The 22412-nt window shown below is 38.5% G+C and overlaps 1 protein-coding gene across 12 annotated transcripts in view; it reads left to right on the forward strand.

Annotated features, from left to right (window-relative positions):
* The window catches only part of prdm16 (PR domain containing 16), a gene marked incomplete at its 5' end in the record, with an annotated part of 246373 nt that overhangs the window by 112798 nt on the left and 111163 nt on the right, over positions 1–22412 (forward strand). For all 12 annotated transcript variants that reach the window (XM_084390322.1, XM_084390325.1, XM_084390326.1 and 9 more), the window contains one exon: positions 20529–20579. In XM_084390322.1, coding sequence (XP_084246448.1) covers positions 20529–20579 — 51 coding nt within the window. The remainder of the gene's footprint in view (positions 1–20528; positions 20580–22412) is intronic.

Consider the following 22412-nt stretch of genomic DNA (forward strand, 5'->3'; position numbering starts at 1 on the left):
CTTTAAAATCATGGCTTTGGCATCTTACACAGCAGCAAAAGAAGAAATAAGCTTTCCCCAGTTTTAATCAAAGTGAGGAAAATGTAAGATTGAAGCTGAAGATTGAAGTTTATCAAGACTTTACAAGTTGTAATATTAGTTCTAAAGTAATTGTTAGGGTGTTTAAATATAACACATATAAAAAAAGGTTGTTGTTGGAAATCTTTTTTTTATTTTTTATTATTTTTTTATAATAGTAAATGTGTATACTGTATAAGTACAGTACAAGTTTAACTCTTGTTTTTCTTGAGGGAATTTGCCTGAGTTGTGAATTGTTAGTCGTGACTCGTGAGTTGTGTCCAGGCCGTGGGCTCTTACCTCTCCCCTCCTGAGGCAGGCCACGTTTTTCGTCACCGCCCATACCCTCTTCCTCCCTTTACACCCCTGAGGTCTTCCGGAACCTTCCTCAACATTCTGCCCATGTCCGCACTCTCATTAATCAACGTCAAGCTTCAACTGGAGGACAAGGCCAGTATTCTCCGCGCTGCCCCCTCAGACGCTCATACATCTCATTGTTCTGATTCACATGGGCAAAGAAACGGCAGAGAGTCCGACATGAAAGGGATGAGACTTCGAAAGAAAGAAGAGGAGGCATTTCTGCATCTTTCTCTCACTTGTTCCCTCCCATCAACACTCTCTCTATCAGTCTCTCTGTTCATTTTCAGCTAGTGTATGGGAAGAGACGATCGGTTTGAAGAATACATTTGGGTCAGTCTACAGTTGCCATTTGTGTCCATAAAATAAGCATTGAAAAGTATTATATTGATCTTGAAATTTCAACCCTGTTACGTTTATTTTGGATGGCCAGTCAAGTCGCCATTATTTATAGAGCACTTTATACTATACAGATTGTCTCAAAGCAGCTTCACAATAATAAATAGCAAAATAACAAAATCAATTATGCAAACTTCATGAAATATGAGACAAATTCAAATTCTGCTTAAAGCATCTCTAAAAAGATAGTGTTATTATTAAAGCGAACAACTTACAATTGAAAAGTGGATATTTTGTAGACATATCAGCATTACATGTAAACATCAAATTAATATAAATCCTGTTACCTTAATTAGCATAGTTATGTCCTAAAATATGAAATATTAATTTAGTTTGAGAAGTCTTACACTTATTGTTTGACTGATAGAATGTAAAAAAAAAAAAAACTTAAGAAAACTCATCAAACTGGAGGAGGCACCCATTTCATAGAATGACCCATTTACAGAAATGAAAAACAGCTATTGAGAGGATGAGAAAAAAAGAGGGGGAAGAGAGAGGAAAACGTAGAGAGAGAGGCGATGTGTATGCCACTCTTTGTCCTGTGTTCATTGTCCGTTGTTTGTCATTAACCTTTGCTGTAGCTCCCGGATGGAGCTGACACTTTTTATACAAAGACAGCACTTTTTTTTACCACCCTGGGAAAAAAAAGCATTTAATCATGTCTAGTGGGAGAAAACTCAAACATTTTGAAAGGTTTTATGCTGATGCAGAAAGTTTTGACAGACAACAGAGCGCAAAGATCCGAGCGGACACCGCCGGTGGTTTGAATGAGCGAAATGAAAAAATTATTTTGTCCAGGAAACCTGACAGTTTCTCTTTCTCTCCATCTACCTTGCCGTGCTTTCTCTGTGCTGTCACAGTGTCCTGTCCATCAAAAATAAGCCCTTTAGCTCCTCATTCATGTTTCCTGCTTATGAACGGAGTTTGATACAGGAAACACAGGATCCTGAATTTGAAAGGGTGAGTCTGGGTGAGTTCACGCTTGTATGCAGCTGTAGGTGTCAGTTGATGTTGGTGTTTTGTGCATGTCTCCGTCAAAATGCAAGCATAGGAAGACAGACGTGAGAGACGGCACAAGAGCGTTCGGCCCGGATGACTGATGACCCCCCCCCCTCCGGGTCCCGTCAGCCCTGTTACTCTAGCCGGTCACATGCCACATTGTGCAACTGTTCACCAATGGACCTCTGTCCCTGACACCGAGAAGCAATCAGTCTTTTCATCTGTGCACTCTCACTTTTACACACATACAGTTCCTCTAGGCACTTACTGGCTGGACATTGGGGTGGGGGTAAATTACATTGCCAATCAATCTTCTCCACCGACTTGATGAAAGCTGTCTAAACTTTCGCTCTTTAACTAACCCTCTGAGGTCTATTAAGAATGCCCGACGTAAACCGGACAAACAACAGCTGAGATTAAAAGCCATTCAGTTCTGCTAGAGGTGCTTGAGAAGTGGTTTCTTTGGGAGAATGAGTGAGCCTGTTGGGTTCAACAGTTAGCTCCAGAAAACATTGCTGTCTAGGAACGGAGAAGTAGCTGGTGGTTAAGCCATTTTTCGTTGTTTTCTCAGACAGTATCACCAATATTGTTTGTGTGACTTTCTTCAAGCTGTCTGACTTCAAGCATGATTGTTAGTACTGTTTGCTAAAGAAAGCAGAAATGTTTGGTAACACTTTATTTTACAGTGTCATTGTTACATATGTTACATGTAGTTAGTAAAGTAATAACTATAAATTATGCATAATTACATGCAACTAACCCTAAACCAAACCAACCCCTCATCCTAACACTATACGGAGTACATGTAGTTACTTAAAGTCCCCGTGAACCGGAACTTTTCTCCAGTGTTGTGACGTATTTCCAAGTGAAACGGAATATTGAACAGAGGGCAGGGTTTTACTTTAGCGCTCCTCTCCATCTCTGCTCATAGCAGACTAACGGTTTGAGGGGAGTGGTTAAGCGTTTTCAACCCAAGCCGTCAAACTGACGTCATCAGAAAAGGAACGCCATTCCAGACCGGAAGTAACTTTTCAGATTTTGATTAAAGATTACCACGGCAAACTATTTTTTTCTGTGTATTAACTTGCACGAATTAATTGTTCACCACAAGACTAGTAATATGCGCTAACAAAGTAAATAGGGTCAATTTTGATTTCATGTCGACTTTAAGATTAGTCAGTACTTAAATGACAACCTTAAAATTAAGTGTAACCAAATGTTTTAAGGTGTCTTTGTTACAGTGTAAATACACAAATAAGTAATGAGCATAGGGTTATGGTTTGGTTTAGGGTTAGTTGTTTGTAATTATGTGTAATTTACCATTATTAATTGCAATAGTAACTGCATGTAACGTGTAACAAGGACATTGTAATATTAAGTGTTACCGAAATTGTTACTATTTCTCGAAAGAGTTTGAATTAACCCCAGGTATTAAACAGTGAAGAATCTCTATAAAATCATTTATTTGGCTCCAACCATTCAGATACAATTGCTGTTGTGCTGTGTTGATGTAAATATGGCCAGTTTGACATATTTCAGTTGCAGCATGCAAATTTTTTTTAATGGTTTCAAATGTCTTAAAGGACACTCGATGCCACCACCAAATAGTATTTTTGGTTTTGTTTTCAGATCTTCTAATAATAAGAGAAAGAAAGACGAGAGATAGAAAGAGATCTTTGTGAGTACCCTCCTCTCTGGGGGTTTGGCTTAATCTTGAGTTATTTTCTCAGTGAAAAGAGGGCAAAAATACCATGACGGTCGCAGAGCAAATTTCTCCATGCCCATACACGGTATTAAGATGTCTCTGATCCACAACGGCCCGCTGATCTCCCCTGTTGTCTTCTTCTCGCGCTCTTGTCTGGGACGGTGGCCAAGTGCCACCGAGGACACCGGGCCTAATAAATCATCCCTATTTCAACATCTGCAAGGCCCAAAGGCTACCCCTGACCACGACGAGCTCTTCTCTTTCTCACCGGGAGACTCCTCAGGGATGACAAACCCAGCATTGTCTCAGCTCCAGTGAAGAGGAGGCTCTCTTCTTCTCAACCCTTTTGACAAAAGGCGTCTGAAGGCCAGCTTTAGCCTGCCAGTCCAGATAGCCGGCTCTCAGCAGGAAAGACTGCTCCCTCTCTTTCTCTCTCCCGCCATCCTTCGCCCTCTCTCTCGCTCCCGTCTTTTAATACTCTCCTCCCTCGGAGGTCAGCAGCTAGGCCTCGTCCTTTCATTCCCACTGCACTCTCAGGAGAATATAAAGACATCAAGTGCGGAGGAGGGGAAAGAAGCCAAAATTGGCAGAAAGAGATATTAGACATGGCTGTCACCACTATTCTGTGGCCACTTTTCATGCGAAGTGTCGTAAGACGAAGGGGGTGGGGTGAATAGATAAATAAACAGCATGGCGGAAAAGTTGGATCTGGGGCTTGTCGCATTATTCATTTTCAAAAATAGGCCGAAAGGAGATAAAAAAAAATCTTTGGCGACGCCAATTACATAGAAGAAAGGGATAAGAAATCAATTCATAGTGTTTCAACATTGTATACTAGTGAACTAAGCTATTCATTGGCTTTTAGTGTGCTGCTCTAAGCCAGCAGGGGCCTGACGCGATTATTTGTGTGTGGTTACGAGAGTGCATTTTAGCAATACTGATGGAGTATAAAAGGACTAGTTCGGTTAAAAGGCTTTCAGGTATCCTCTTAACCATGTTTCTACGCTAGCATTTTTGATAGAACACTTTGAAAGAAATGTTAATGTAACAAATTAAGTCTTTCGTGGCTCTCGCTGCATTGGCCCACTGTCTTCCACCTCAAAACATTTGGATTTCCAATTAACCCAAGAGGAATTGTGAATTTCCTGCTGGCAGACAAGCCTTGATGTCTTAATCTTCAGCATGTCATTGCCATGAAAGGCAGCATTTGACAGTGTTTCACAGCATTGAACATACCCCCAAAAGCCACCCAGTGACTCTAAAGAGGGTCAGGCCAGCGGGCACAACACCAGCCCCAACTGTCTGTTCTGTGCAAAAGCAGCATATAGTAACAACATGCGTATTGTCTGTCTGGAGCTGCCTTGAGTCCCAAAGCTCCTCAGGGGGCTGGAGAGCACAGGAGATCACTAAGACTTGTTAGCCTTGGCTGGAAGACAAGTGTTGCTATTTAAAAAAAGACTAGCATATAACAGTATTAAATTTATCAGCAACAGTCAACAACATATATGATAATGAATCAACATTAGCTGTGAGATTTGAGGAATTAGTTTTTCAAACATGTCTACCAACAGACCAGATCTGAGAACAGGGAGCTGATTCATTAAGCACTGAAAAAAGTATTGCTTGTTAAACTACAGTCTACTCATAATCAGACAGAACTTAGTAGGTTAAGTACAGTCAAGCTGCCCTTCAGAAAAGCAGTTAACTACACTACAAGCTGCTAACATTTGCTTGCAAATTTACCCAGTGTAACACCACAAAAATAGAAACTAAGCGATTGACAAAAACCTGTGTTGCACTCCGCTTGTGGTGGTAATGGCAAGTTAGGACAAACACAAATACAGTAGAGATAGTTTTTAGCTCTTTTCGCTGTGCAATACAGTTATATAAAAATCAGTGATATAACATTTTGTCATACTATGGCGCTACACACAAAACAATCGCTACACTATTTTGCTAAAATACACACACTGTTTAGCTAAGCTACTGTTATTAGCATCACTAATTAATATAGTTTTTAGCCTGTTAAGCTAATCATAATCACACTGCAGCTTACTCAGTAGGTAAACTACAGTTAACTACTCTTTAAAGAAGTAGTTAAATACAGTATAAACTGCTAACATATGCTTGCAAAGCTACCCAGTGCAATGCCAAAATAAAGAGAAACCAAGCAAGCTACAACACAAAATGCTATGCTTATTAGCTAAGCTACTGTCACACTGCTGCAAACTGTAGTTAAGATACAGTAGTATACTGTTGTGTGATGGTAAATAGTTACTGTAGGGATATTCACTAAAAAAAGATTGTATTTGGATTCACAAAGAACATCTTTCTGCCAATGAGCAGATCCTCGTAAAGAGAGGAATAATGTAGTGAGAGAGACAGAGTGTGTGCGTGTATATTTATGTGAGTGAAAGAGAGAGACCCAATGTCACTCAACATTGTGAGGCCACTTCCATGGGAAACACTGAGCTCATGCCCTATCGCTCCTATAATGGACACTTTGAGGGGATGGGCTACTCTGGTAGGTCCCCAGGCCCCGATAAACCAGAATTCCTGTCTGGATGCAAACCCAAACAACATTAGTGGCCACACCGCTGCCTCCCTCCCCCAAGCCCCGTGTGCCGCCCTGCCCACTGGCATTGAGCAGAGGCAGATTCCTCTGTCTCTCCCATCAGCACTACACCACTTATCTCAGATGGTCGACAGCGATAATGCTCTTAACAACAGCTATGTGCCACCAAGACACATTAGAGGGGTCTTAAGCTTTGACATCTCAGCCCCCGCCCCTACCTCAGCGCGTCCAATATTAACATTGAAAAAGAAACACTGCTCGTTTGGCAGAAGACCTTAGCTGCATTTTTCCCCTGGTCTCCAAGCTTTTGGCCCGGAGTCTCTTGTTATTTCACAAATCACACCGTAAAGTCTAATGCTCGCCACAGGAGTGTGTCATCGTTACTTAACTACAGGCCGTGGGGTGCGTAAGGCTGGATTTGTGTTTTCTCATGTGAGGTATGGATGAGTTCTCACTCAGCACTGCCAGCTCGCTGCATCCCGCCGCCGGCCACATCCATAAAAGCTCAGGGCCCATGAAGCAACATGGCTAAGCAAGCCATGCGAAACGTGTTGCCTTTTTCCTTTTCACTGCGCTCATTTTCATTCCTCTCTCTTTTTTGATGTTTTGGTTCAATGTGGGTGTAGATATAAAAACAGCGCGAGAAAAAACTTGGTCGGAGTTGCTTTTGCAAACAATTTCCCTGCTGATTACTCCACTGGAACTTTCCATTAGTCATGTAAGTGAAGTAAAGACGGTTTGTACCCTCATAAAGTCATCATTCAGCGTAAATGATGATGAGACCATTATAAACCATAGGTCAAGCAGAGGCGTCTGGGGCTGGTGATATTCTCACCGTTCAGACGTCGACTAGCACTGGCAAGATGGCATTGGCGTCCATAGAAACAACTTAACACTATCAACCATAGCAGAAAAATGACAATCATGGTCTCAGAGGGGGTTCGGTAATTAGATCTGCCTCTAGCTGGGTGTCAGGTCATCTTAGATATTTTTTTAATATTCATCTGAGTGTTTTTCCCCTGACAGATAAACTAGTAATCACCTTGCTCAGGGGGCTGATAGGGCTGTTTTATGTTATCTAGTGGCTAATAAAGTCATTTGTGATGAGCCGAAGTTCACGCTCAGAGACACCTGTCTCTGGAGCGGACGTCAGATTAGGAAAGTCGTCCTCTCCATATTAGGGAGTGGTCGTACTCTTTGATTTAACGTTTTTTTTTCAGAAGATGTCCATGTTTAGTATTACTACTCTAGCATATGGTCAAGTACAGAGCATGATTTAGCATTCAATGATCCCTAAACTGTCCACACACTTTTCCTAATAATATTAAACATAACACATTTGTTTGTTTGATGTGCCTGAAATTTACAAGAACGTTTAACATTCCTCTATCACTAGAGAGCATAACTATAAATTGATCTTTGCTAGAGAAAAACAATTGACAATCCCTTTGAAGTGATCCCTAAACGCTGTCCTTTAGCACTCTTCCATATTGATTTTTCCACAGGGAAAAAAAGAGAGTGAGTCAAGGCCAGTCATAAAGAGTGTCCAAGGATGTTCCCAACATCACACGATACGCCTCAGACGTCTCATCTTTCAGCTAATCTTTGTGGTTAAAGTAAACAGCGCGCTGTGAATCATGGGAATGCAATGTGCGGCGACAGACTAATCAATTTCATTAGCTGCATCAATCATCGGCGCTTGACGTTTATTGTGGTGGTGATGGGTTGATCTGGTGGACTCGGGGACAGGCGGCTACAGTGATAAATGTTGCTATCTCTAGAAAGAGAGAATAAATAGACTAGTCTTTTGTGGGAAAGAAGAGTTGGCAAGCTAGGGAGATTTATACATCCATCCTTATTACTGTTACATTTACATACAGACAGCAATTCACTGGTCAGTGGACAAAAATGTAAAGGATACATTTTCTTTGACATATTATGTTTACCTTGGAAGGTAATGTTATAACGGTCTAAACAGTGCCCGTGCTATGTTGATTTACCAGTACGCTCAAACAAACTTTAGAATGAAAGTGTAAAATCAGCGCCACTAGTGTCACCAAACGGAGTTGCAAAATATTTGACTTTGTCCAAACAGACTTCCTGAACATGCTACTTGACTGTCATTGGATGCAAACAGATAGTCCCGCCCCAAACTCAAACCACAGGTTGAGACAATGTTGCTGCGTCAATAAGTTTAACGCTGGAAACATTACTTCATCTTTAAACGCTTAAGGTTTTACTGTTTAAATCTATAAACACTTTTTTTTTTTTTTTACTTTACACCAGGTTTTTTCCCCCGTCACATCAAGGCTTCCCATCACATTTAACATTTCAAAATTACTGAAACTTTCCCTCTACTGAGATCGCTGGCAGTGGATGAATAAACGGTCTGCATGAACTTTGTCCCTCATCAGCCACACTGGTAGAGGAAATATCTTGTTTGTGATCCCTCCCCTGTATCTCCAGACGGTATCTCTTGGCTGCAGCCTTAGATTTCACTCTTTGAATTTTTTAGTGGTCAATGCGACGACTAATCTGATTTGGACGCCTCTCAAGCCAGGAGGGTAAACGGTTCTCTAGCTACAGTTCATTTGACGCGCACAGCCGTGTTTTGTGTTGCCTGAGCGTGGAGAGCTAAAATGATACAAATTCTTATCCTGCAATTAAAACTATTAGAGTTGTGTTATTCTTGGTGAATTCACTCATTCAAGCATTGGTTCAATTATCGTCAGAGGTAATTGTTTTCCACTCAGCTCCAGCTGATGGGCAAAAGCAGTTCTTGATACCTGGTTTGATATAGTTGATTACAGAGTTGAGACTTGTTTTGTTCATTGTGCTGTTTTTGTATGAGTTTTGAAAGTTTGACTTTCACAGCAGATACTTCAGATATTGTGTGAGCTCAGTGGTTTAATAAATGGCCATTACATGGTACTGAAAATGCACCATGATGTGCCATGTTTTAGTCAAGTTGTCCTCTAGTTAAGAAGAAATGAGACTAATACATCTAACTGAAATTAGAAGTATCTATCTGTAACATAATGGCACTCAAAAAAAGTGGTGCATTGACGTTATCTTGGGGGTCATATTTTTTTTTTGTGAAAATAATGAAAAATTTGGCTAATTCACTTACACCAAGAACGATAACTATAAAGATAACTGTGACTACTGTATAACTATATTAGTGTTCACACCAGCTGACGATATCGTTCTGTTTATTATAAGCACGCTGCAGTTTTGTCGTCTGCCGCCTTAAATGCTAAAGCTTTTTAAAGCAGGATTGATTCTGGTTGTCAATGATTTTATCGTTCATCAACAAAAAAAAAAAAAAAAAAAAAAAAAACATTCTGAAAGAGATTCCAACGATATCGTGTATCTGTGCCATTGTCGTTGTAGTTGTGGTGTGGACTCTGCTATTCTTTTATATTTAGAAGGATTTTTTTTTTTTTACTATATATTTATCTTTAGCGTTATTGTTATTGTCCTTGGTGTGTGAACAGGCCTTAATTCTTCAGAATATTGCAATGAAGTGAAAATGTTAACATTAAAAAAGTAAAAAAAAAAAAAAGTTAAATAGCACCAAAAAGTATTTGTATAATTGTATATAAACTATTCTGTGCTGCAAGAAAAATATATCGCCACCTACAGGACATTGAAGGTTCTACATTTTTGTGTTTGCCCTTCATCACCCAAACCTGTCAACAGGGCTACTTTACGCGAATGTGAGTTCATTAGCAGCTGCTGAATCGCAGGTGTTTCATATGAGATGAGGACATGGTTGATAAGGCCAAAACCAGCACGTCCAGTCCAAATAGGCTTTCATTTTACTGCACATCATTTTATTTATCCGTCATTGAAGAGGACTTTTTGAAGGATTTTGGTATAGTTTATGCCCTTTTTGAGCACTTGAGCTTAACTGAGTGTTTGTAGACGTGTGTCGGCCTTGATTTATTGCAATATTGAGGTGTTCAGTTCTATTTTGATTTTAGAAAATAAATGTGATTGCTCTCCTCACAAATAAATTGTTTCTTGTTTTTCACTGGAATGTCTCTTACTGTAGGTGTTGAGGACTAGTGCATCTTTGAGCCTACATTCAGTACGAGTAAAACACTCAATACTATTAAAATCAGATCCTCTTAGGAGCACGACACTATTTCCAACTAAAAACTGAAAAGTCCTTATGCGTTTTGATCATTAATTTACACCACAATGGCGTTTTCGGGGCCAAAGTTTTTGAAAACAATACCGTTTTTGTCTCTGTGTAAACTACAAAAATGCTAATTTGTGAAAATTGTGACGTCATGCGCATGCGTATTATGTGTCTTAAAGGCATGTAGTGTTTCTTTACGTAGTGACATCTTCAATTACTGGCCATATTACAGTGTTTTTAGTCGTTTTTCAAGGATCTGTGTAAACAAGGATAATTTTGACAACGTTCAAATTTTGACAACGAAAAAACGCGAAAGGAAAAAACGTTTCACTTTACTCAAGTGGTGTTGGAATTGGTGACTTGTAATGGAGTCATTTTTGCTGTAAGGTGTCTCTACTTTTACTTTAGTATGGTTTTCAGGCACACCTCTGAATAGCACTATTGATTATTACTGAAATATGTATCCTTCAGAGAAATTGAGTTTGACAGTTTAGTTTATTGCTAAGCTGCTGAAGAGATTTTTATGAGAAATTGTATGATTTGAATTGAATTGAAATGAATTGTATGAACACCACACACAGGCATAGTGTAACATTGTTTATATAATGTTTGTATTGAAATTTTTTTTTTTTTTTTTTTGATCATGGTGTCCTTTTTCACTGCACCTGCCACAATTTTTCCAAAATGAGGTACATTATAATGCAGTAATGTTGTTTCATACCTTTTGAAACATGTTTGTAATAGAGTGTAGGTTTAAAGAAGCTCTTCTTCATAAAGTTCTGTTTTGTCAGATGTAAATATAATTTGGACGTTTGGAACACCAGCCATAAATTACGAACGAGAATCCCAAGCATTAAATCTTCACAGAAGACTTCAGACTTCATGGTGTGTTCACTGTACCAACTGACTTTAATGTCAAGGAAAGGTCACATCACGCCATGCTACAGACATGCCCAACTCAACTTCATCACCCTAGTGCTTTTACGGCACATCTTGAAGCTGGATCGTTTTCATCAAGGGAATGTAGTGCAGCCAAAAAATGATCGTGTTGTCATAATTCTATCACATGTCCATAAATACATGTTGCAAAGTCATAAAAAGATTCACTGTCTCTTTGGAAAATGTTGGTTTCCATTTGCTGCACAGAATTTCATAGTATATGACCCACCAGTGGTAGCAATGAATTAGATTGTCCAAATATGTGGGATGTAATGGAGAGTCCACAGAGCGGAGTGGTTAGCATGTGTGTGTTTAGACACAAACGGCTGGCTCGTAAAATTTGTGTTTTGATTGGCGGAATGATTCGCTGTGATTATGATGAGACAGATTTAGTGATCCCCACACCCACATTTCTCATTGAAACATAATTTTTCTTGTCTTTTGTCTTAATATATGCTATCACCGAATAAAAACACTATGCAAAAGAATACTTAAACAACACTTGAAACACATTTAACTTCTGTAATGTGACATGTTTCCTAAAACAAAAAGCAGTATTTATTTGGAAATAGTGTCGGGCGGGATTTGAATTTACGTGTGAGATTAGAACGTGTTGTTATTGCTAACTTGAACTATTAAATCATTTTCGATAATTGAAATAAAGCCGAAATAAAATATATAAATATCAGATGAAGAACTTAAACTTAATGAAACTAAACTAAAATGAAAACTAAAAGAAAATATGAAAGTAAATTTGGTAACACTTTACAATAAGGTCTCATTTGTTAATGTATTAACTAACATGAACTAAGAATGAGCAATACATTAGTTACAGTATTTAATGTTAATATTAGTTAATAAAAAACAACAAAATTGTTTGTTCATGTTAGTTCACAGTGCATTAACTAAAGTTAACAAATACAACTTTTGATTTTAATAATACATTGGCAACTGTTGAAATTAACATCAACTAAGATTAATATAATTAAGTTAACATGTTAACTAAAGTAGTTACCTACTGTTAACAAATATTGTAAAGTGTTACCATTGACATATTATTATAATATGTATTAAACATATGTAATAAACACTATAATAGTTTATAAATAATACCCACTGATTAGACTATAACAGTATTGGTTAATATTGATTACATCAGCACAAAATAAGAATAAGAAAACACTTATTTTATTAAAGAATAGCTAACACAGAAAATGTGTTCATGCGATCAGGGCCATTCATTAATAAACAAAATCTTTATTTTATTTATTGACTTTAACAATCATAAGAGAAGATGGAGACCTATAGAATAATTTCATAATTTCTTTTTAGAATCATTTCTTTTATATAGACTTTAACCAAGCGTGTTTGCTTCCCTCAGGTGAGCTCACCTCTTATCTTGCACTCCGACATCAGCTAGCGTGAGCAGGCAGGAAACGCACATCAGCCATCTATTTATCTAGGAAAAGAAAAAAAATCCCATCAGTGACTTATTTTGCATTTCTCTGGGCTGGAGGGTGTCAGATGGGGCTGACCCAGTGTCAACCCCAAACCGAAGAAAGCCAGCGTTTGTGCCCCTCGACCCACATATATATGCACTTATGCAACTCACAAGAGACTTTTCACTTTAATGTTTGGCAGGGCTCAGTCTGCTCTCCGCATTCATATTTGGAGAGCCGCAGTCCGGATGTTAGAGTGACTTCTCCTAACCTCTCTCCTTTTTCTCCTTCCATATGTCAAACTCTCGAAGAGTGAAACTTAAATAGAAGACTGGAAAACTTGTTCTCCTGAGCTCTGAGCTAATGCAACCACACCGCCGTTCTTCAGACGTCTCAGATGAACACTTTTTTCATTCACTCCAACATGAATATGCAGCAAATGTTTAGAAAGCATTTCTTTTAGAGGGATGAACGGAATATATTTTCCTTCATTGTGTCTGTCATCGTGTGACAATTTCCCTCAGGCTTGCCTTCAGACTGCACATGATAAATAATCTCATCTTGCAAGTATGTTTCTACGTGCAGTTTTATACTCGAGAAGTCCTGCTTTGAATTAAGAGCTCATATTGATCGTCCACAGACACCATAGAAGCACTTTCATCCAAAAGCACATTGCCCAGTCTGACTCGGCATATTATTGATAGATCGTCGATATTTTGCATTCTGCACGTATTGATGAAGCAGTATCGCTTCTCAAACAGTCAATCATAATGCTGGCAACAATATAAATAAAAGCATTTATAAAATGAGATATTTTCTTGCTGCATATGTATGCTAAAAATGCATGTCAAGTGCTTTTGAGACTCAATATTTTTTTCTCAAATTGTCTATACACAGTGATATATCACTTTTGAAGCAACACCAATCAAAAAAAATAAAATTGTTTTGTATATTATTAAAACTACAGAGGTCTGATTTTATCGTTATTGTGTTGCTCTCATATAATGATGTCAAAACTCATGATGCCAACACTATTAGTATATTATGTTCCTCTCTATGTTTTGACATTGCTGTTATTTGATAGCATGATGAATGGAAGGCATTGAAAGGAAACAGCAGTCAGTGGTGGGATATTTCCTTTATTATTACTGATCATCTTCCCAAATGACTTGTCAATAAACGCTGTCTATGCCATTATTTATCTGTATCACTTTGTCAATATGAGCTGCACTGAAGGAGCGAATGAATGATGCCATCATCAATTAGAATATGGCCCATTTAATATATTTCAGACAGATTGTAATAAACAGAAATGTCAATATCTTCTGTTTATAGATTTGTACAAGAGTGCCGGCTGAGCAAGCATCAGATTGTGGACGGAGGAATATTATAAGCAGTAACTGTCATTCATTTTGGTATTGAGTTCTCATTTGCTGTTTGTGTTAGAAAAAAAGAAAAGAAAAAAAAAATGTTCTTGGTAATCAGATATATTGACCCAAAATGATAAAGTAAAAAAAGAAAAAAAAGAAAGAAAGAAAGCTAATTCAAACATTAGGGTTTCAGCCCATTGATATTGTTGAGATTGATATTTTTCTGACAATATTAATTATAAATATGTTAATATATAAATGTGTATTGTGTGTGTGTGTGTGTGTGTGTGTGTGTGTGTGTGTGTGTGTGTGTATATATATATATATATATATATATATATATATATATATAGTATACAGTATATATGTATATATACATGTGTGTATATATATATATATATATATATATATATATATATATGAAGAGTTCAGACGCAAAAGCCTCTAAATGCCATCTGCAATTTTCTTCTAGAATGATCATTTTTATCAAGCTCGTATATTTAAGTTCAGTAATTTCATGCACTTAAATGACAATTAATAGGTCATTTTCATTGCCATTTAAGTGAAATTACTGAACTTAATTATACGAGCTTGATAAAAATGATAATTTTAGAAGAAAATTTCAGATGGCACTTAGAGGCTTTTGCGTCTGAACTCTTCATATATATATACACGTAATATGTGTGGAATATGTATTAGTATTTTTTTATATATAGTACTATATATTAGTATTGACACATGAATTGTAGATTACCAATATGTGGATTCTCAGTTATCAGCCACATGACCCAAAACACTTTTTTCTTAGTAGTCCTATTTTTATTGAAAAAAAAAAAAAAAAAAAAAAGCTTTGTTGCAAACTCAATATAAAGGGTCCATAGGGATTGTTTCGCATCAGATACTCTCTCTCACTGGTTGTCTTGTGTACTTCAGTTATTTCTTCATCTTCTTCAAAGTTAACTGGAACACACATCTCATATGATATCAGCCTGGACAAACAGCAGTCACAAAGTGCCAAAAACATACATATCGGTCATGCAAGGTTACCGTGACCTTCCGCACAAAAGTCTTGCGTGTTTGTCTATTAAATCTGTCATTGTGTTCTGCCCTCTATCTCTCTCCGCACCCACCTCATCCCGACACAAACGCCAGGGCTTCTGTTAGCTCTAGCCATGTGATAAGTGTTAAACAAACTCACTTTCTGTGGCTCTCTCCCTTCTCACCTTTGTGTTCGCACAATGGGAATTTGACATTCCTTTAGTCATCCGTTTCACTGCCCACTGTGTCTTTCTCACATGCACTGACAGGACAGGAGATGTTGATAAGAGTATAATAGAGAATCAAACAATGCTAAGCTGGGAACGATTATTTTTAATTACCCACGGTGGAGCGTTCACTATCAGTGAAATCTTAATGTTTGCCTTGGCCAACAACAAAAAAAAGCGGCAAGCCATGAGCTTATTAAACTCGTGATATATGGTTTATCAGATTGTTGCTGGCTTCCTGGTATTTACAGCAGAACTGTTTTTATTTCGGTGGAGTTTTTCCATGACAACTCCTCGATGAAAAAAAGTTTCGCTCGGTAAAAGCATACTGTAAGTCCGTGCAGAAAGCTTTGATTCACATGCAACCGATGATGCTGGAGCTTTGTGTTTGTGGGGGAAAAAAACACATTAGAAAAACTTTCTCTTTACCTACATTTTTAAAAAAACATACCATCCATCCATCCATTCTCCAAACCGCTTGTCCTATGTAGGGTTGTGGTCCAAAACGTACCTATATTTACAATTCATTGCACTTTCCAGTAATAGTAAAACACAAATATCTTTTATTGCAGACTTATTTACACACGGTTCCTTGCACAATACTATATTACCATAAACACTTTTACCATAGTTCATTTCTATGCATGCATCACTTAACCAGCTGACTTTTCAGACGTAGTAAACTTGCTCGGTAGTTCACCTGACACAGCACTGCAATAGCGCTCTGGTACGAGTCACGCCACTCGATTAAATGGCATGGCAAGTGCGTTTTTATCTCACATTTTCTTTTGTTTACACTATCAGTTATGTTTAGGGTACTGTTTATTGTAGGTGGTGTGTTACTTTTTAAATGCGATAGAGCATTTAAGTTTTAGCGCCACTCACTGGACGTTTCATTACTGAACTGCAATTCGTATAATGACCAATGTCATAAAACATTTTTTAGCTTTAACAGCTTTTAGCACTACTCACTGCACATTTCACTTTGAAAAAGTCGCAATGTGTGCAAGAAACAACGTAATATCATGTTGCAGTAATGTCACCACAGGCACGTTTTTCCAATGAGCCTGCAGGTTGTGCAACATGCATGCCTTTAGAAGATTACACATCCTTTAGCATAATGGTTTTGATATGTGTGTGTTATCACAGTAATTAATCTGATTTATTATGTTTGACATCCTGGTTTTGCTCTGTTTCACACTAGAACAATGAGCTCCAGAATTCGCAAACCCCAGTTTCTAAAACCTCTCTCTTGTTCTGCAGTCGTATCTCAGATCCATCTGCCACAAACTGAGCGCCGACCGCTTCCGCATTAATTGACAAGATCAATAACAATCACGCATTTACATATCTAAACTCTCCACACACCAAAAACGAGAGAACATTCTCAATAACTGCGAAGCAAAACTTTCACTTTGTGGCTTTCTTGGTGTGGTCGTCTGAGCCAACAGGATGTCACTCACTCGGTTCAAAAGGCCTTGAGGTTGGTCTCTACTGGTTCTTTTTTGGAAACTTGTGGCTTTTGACATCCATAACCATCTATTGGCCGCGCTTCTATATTGCCTCACATTATCCAGACTTGAGGGGAATTGTTTTTGGCAACGTTCGCTGAAATTTTCCCTCTGCAAAGCCCTTAAAATGTGCTTGTTTTACTCCATACCCCCAACGTCAAGCTGGGAGACAAACTGCTTGGTTGGCTCACCGAGGTTTACCGAGCTTCTCTAATTGCAATTAGATCCAAGTCCAATTAGCCTGCGACAAGGACTCATTGTTAGACGTGATCGAGGCCGTCTTCTCTTCAAACCGGGACGTTGGGTGTCACGCAAAGCACAGGAAAATCCAGCCCGTGAGGCGAAGCACTGTTTTCTTTGTCCGTCGTGTGTCTATTAGGGCAGCTGTGCTGGAAAATGTTGCTAGGATGTGTGCGGCGAGCTTGTTTTCTTTTGTTCAGTCTGTGTGTCAATATAAATAGGGTTGAGGTTGAGAAGAAGAAGTCCTGATGGTGCCTGCTAACAAAGGTGGGCTTATAACAGTAATAACAACACACACTTACTCCCTGGTGCTAATTTGCTTCAGACACTCGCGTTGAATCACTGCACAGGTGGCTGCGCTTTCATCAAGCACGGCCTGCTCGTATTTATTTTTACAGTTCTCCACCATAGTGCCTCTGTTTTCGGACACTTTCGAGCACTGTCAGCATGACACGCTAATCACTAGAGCTTCACAGCGATTTTCATTTACATAAGAAACCCTGACAAACTTGTGTAAGCAAACGTTTCGAGAAGCTTGTGAGAGGTTCAATTGTGCGTTTTACGTCTGTTTGGGAAAAGCGTTCTCACTCTCTTCCCTCTCTATCTGTGGCACAAATTGTCCTGTCGCCAAAGAAAAAAAAGGGAGGAAAGTTAAAATGATTCTGACGTGTCATAAATCACACCAGCACTTGTGGCAAATCATTTTTTCCAGACGTCTAATTAATACATTATTTATTCGCTTGACACACTCACACATACACGTGAGTGTAAGTCATTTCTGTGGCCGAGTGCCGAAGCATATGTAGATAATCTCTCACACACACACACACACACATACACACATTTACAGAGATTTTTCAGTAAGGACATACTACAGAAATCTATGTAAAACTAAAAAGGACTTCAGATTAACACAGCCTAACCCTAGTATAGGTATATTTAATTTTTTATGAATATCATTGATTGATTGTGGACAAGAACGTCTGATGTTTCACCAGATTCAGCAAGTTCCAGGTAGCAATGCGATGTACTTTACCATTCAATCAGTCATTGAGAAAATTGCATTCACCTGAAAAAAAGAAAGAAAGTGGAATGAGTTGAAAGACAGAAATGTCTATACAACAAGAATTTGTGTGTTTGGAGCACGTTTGACAGTTTTGGGTCTGTTTTGCATAATTTGATGTGCGTATTTACGTCTGGCATGAAACTATTCGCTTACCTGAGAGCACCTGGTAGTGTTTTACAATCTAAACAGAGCTGTTGTGCTGTGAACCCTGTTTATGAATCTGTCACACTGTTTCACACGTTCTCATCACCCCACCAGCAATTCACAACTCTCGGCTCTATTTTTTCAGTTACATTATTAATTTCCCTGAAATTCAACAATTTCTAACACCTTTAAACTCTAAAAGGAAAAACTATCTCACCTTCTTCCCGGAGCAAATGTAGAGCATTGGTCTGGCAGCAAACTGCAGAGTAATTGCACTACACACACAATACTTCAGTAAGTGTGTGTGTGTAGCGCGGGCTGATGTATGCATGTGATTGCACACAGTGTATGTGCTTATGTGTGAGATCACATGCTGCGGTGCAAAAAAAATGAAAGACATGAATGAGAAAAAAATACAAATAAATGAATAAGCAATGTGTAGATAGGGTTTAAAACGTGTCATGTGAACACGGTAAAAGCGCAAAGTTGTTTTGGACACTGTACGTGCTGCTCTGACATCGCTGCAGGATTGAATTATGGATGTAAGTAGTTTAAGTAGACTTGTTTGAGTATTTGTGATGTAATTGCTTCCACTCGGGCGGCTTGGATACATTGACAGCCTAATTTAGAGAACCACAGTTTTTTGGGCAGTGTGCAGAGCTGTCAATCAAACCCTGATAAAGGCGGTACAGACTGTAGAGGGTATTCTGTAAAAGAGTCACTTATTCTGTTTGCTTTTCCCCCTCGGTGACTCACTCACTCACTCACCTTTGCAATCACATTCACGTGGTTACTTACAGATGGAACGTGCAAAACTAAGATGTATTCGAGATTATAGGGTCTTTCTGTGTTTATTTGGCCATGCTAGTGTTGTGTTTAAGGTCATCATCTCTTGAAGCAATCAATAATCAAATAATTACCATATAAATGAAATAATTAAAACAAAATATAAACATGATGATACATTTATAGACATTTACTTGCAGAGTTCACTTATTGGAAAAATCTGATTATATTTATTTATTTATGGAATGGCACATTATTTTAATGGTAACAGGGTTGACGCATTCATTTTTTCTTATATGTCATGTCAGCTAAAATCTAAACATTTTTATTTTAAATTTAAATGTGAATATTGTCTAATATAGGAACAAATTTGGACTCCTGTCAGGCCAAAAAAAAAAAAAGCAATCCTCATTAAGAAAATTATTTTTTAATTATATTTCTAATTTATAAGGAATTATTAATTATATAAAATTAATTTATTAAACTAAAAATGGCAGACTTATAAAGGGGGAAAAAAAGCAAAAGGAGGTGATACACCTCTGAGCTAGACAACAGTCCTTCTGTCTACCTTTATCAAAAATATGTGACTCACCTCACTGTGGTTAAGCCCATCTGAAATCTTCAACTGTCTGATTCAATCCAAGAATCCATCAGAACCTTTGCACACGCTCACACACCCCTCATTCAGAGGATGAGACAGGAAACGGGCGGGCTGTGGGCACTGCAGATTACTTTAAAACCTGCATACGCTCCCAATAATCCCAGCGCACAGCCTCTTCCTGTTCTACTCTGAATGAAGGCCACTGAGATTCATATGAGGTCCCATTATCTCCAAACCTGGAACAAGCTTGCTTCTCATATGAGCAGGACACTGGGTGCATTCTCCAAAACCCACTCTATATAAATATTCCTGAAGGCCCTGTAATTCCACATCTCCTCCAACTGTCTAGGTTAAAACTTTTCAGCATTCATTTCATCTCACTCGGGATGGTTTAACCTGTGCTGCTGTAGTGGCGGCCCAGCGGGGGCTTTAGATTCAAACGACAGACTCATCACTCAGTAGCCATTTAATACTCACTTCTTGACACGTTTCAAAGCCACATCTAATCTCAGCTAGTCACAGTCTTTAGAATATTCTGGTTCATACTGAACTAAATCTTTATAAAGAGTATGTATGGCATACTAACAATTACCAATGAAAAACCACAAGTACTGTACCTCCACCTGCAAAAGCATTACCACATCAGCATGATCATATGGACACTTTTACAGGTCAAATATTAATACATTTCTTTCTTTTTTTTGGCAAACCAAAGTATCATTTCTGTTTTTAAACCTTCTGAAACACTTGTCCTTAGTGTAAAATGAGAATATTTGAAGTCATACGGTACATCAGTCTTTTGAATAGTCAATGAAGTGCTGATTTCAGGCCATAAAAATGACATGATGATGTATTTGATGGTAGTCATTAGTAATCATTAACTAATGTTTAGAAGCTAATCATTAACTGTTATCTTTTGTCTTCACAGCAAATGCTGAATGATCATGAAACGTCGTCTCAAGACAGCTGTATTAAAAAGGTAGGATTTGTTTTGTCAGTCCATCCCTCTTTACAGATCTAACAGATATGCTGATATCACCACACACACACACACACATGAACAACACAAAAGCAAAATGAGAAACAGCAGTTTGCTACTAATAGGGTTCTATATGCTAACGGAAGGTGAAAATAAATGTATTAATCGCAGAGACAGGGAGTATCTTTATATATATAGATTTAAACAGCATTTATTGATATGAATGGAATGTACATAGGCTTAGTCTTGCCAGGCTAGATCTTCAATGCTGCTGCTTGAGTGAAGGCTACTGCCACAACATGCACATAAATACAGTGAATAGAATGCGATCTGCTGCAAGAGAGGTAGGGAGAACCCCTAGCAGATTTAGGCAGGTGGTGCTGGGGAAGGTGGAGGGCTAGGAAATCTCCCATGGTGTGCTGTACTGAGTTAAGCCGGTTCGGGACAGAAATAAATAAGTTAGGTAGAACAAACAGATTGATTGGCCATAGTGGTTGGCTTTTAGATAACCAGTCTGTAGCTCCGAAGAGTTTCATGACATTTATTTTCACCTTTAGTTAGCTATATATATGTGTAAGTTAAATTAGAAATTATTTTTTTCTTTCTTTCTTTGTTCCTTTCTTTCTGTCTTTCTTGTGGTACATCTTGATTCATGTTTAATTAACTTTTTCTTTTGGGGCCCTATCTTGCACCCAGCGCAATTGACTTTGTACACCGACGCATGTTTCATGCCTATTTTGCACCCGCGCAAAGCGCGCTTTTCCCTCCACAGAAGCACGTCGCTAAACTAGGGAATGAACTTGCGCTCCCTGGGCGGTTCAGCGCAAAAAAGGAGGCGTGTTCCGGCGCAAACGTTCCCTGGTGCTATGTTACTGTTCCATAAAACAATTGCGCCACTGGCCAGAAAAAACCTAGTCTAAAGTCAGTGCCGCGTTGCGCGTTGTTCATTATGCTATTTTAAGGGCGCATGCTTGACCATAATGTATAGAGTGCACAACGCTCATACACTGTGATTCTCTAATCTACACAGAAGCAGCAGTTTTCATTTTTGCAAATCATATTATTACAAACGATAGATAGATAGATAGATAGATAGATAGATAGATAGATAGATAGATAGATAGATAGATAGATAGATAGATAGATAGATAGATAGATAGATAGATAGATAGATAGATAGATAGATAGATAGATGATAGATAAGCCCCTTTCACACAGAGATTCCGGAAAATACACGGATAAAGTGACCCGGGATTTGACCCGGGTTCATTCGATTTTGGCTCATTCACACTGCCAGTGATTTTCCGGAATCAGAGAGTGCGTTCACACACAACCCGTAAAAATGCCGTAAAGACACGTGACATCGATGTGACTTGTAAAGTTGTAATCTCTTAAAGGAGTCATAATGTTGTGTTACCTTGGATACCCAAATGCTCTATTATAGTATTTTAGGCACTTCTAAAAAAGAAAAGTGGAAAAAAAATCAACACAGCCCCTCAGACCCTTATTTCTAAAGGCATTATTGTCTCGCGAGATCTGATGCGATGTTTTGGCTGTCGTGGACGGTCATTATAATAATGCAAATGAGGGGCGCGTTGATTGGTTGCAGGAAGGAGGGGGGTTGACACCGCAGCTAACTGAAAGCTATTTTCAAACTGCATGTTTTGCATGAGTTTGGCTAATAATGTTTAGTGGTATATTGTTTTCATACTTGCATTTAAACAGTTTTAGCCACTGAGCATGGACTCCTGTACCGTCACTACTGTAGCTGCTAGTGTAAAACAAAGTCGAAAGATGTGGCTAGCATTCGTAGAGTCCATTCCCCGTGTTTAT

The sequence above is a fragment of the Rutilus rutilus genome (assembly GCF_951802725.1).
Source record: "Rutilus rutilus genome assembly, chromosome: 19".
Lineage (NCBI taxonomy): Eukaryota > Metazoa > Chordata > Actinopteri > Cypriniformes > Leuciscidae > Rutilus > Rutilus rutilus.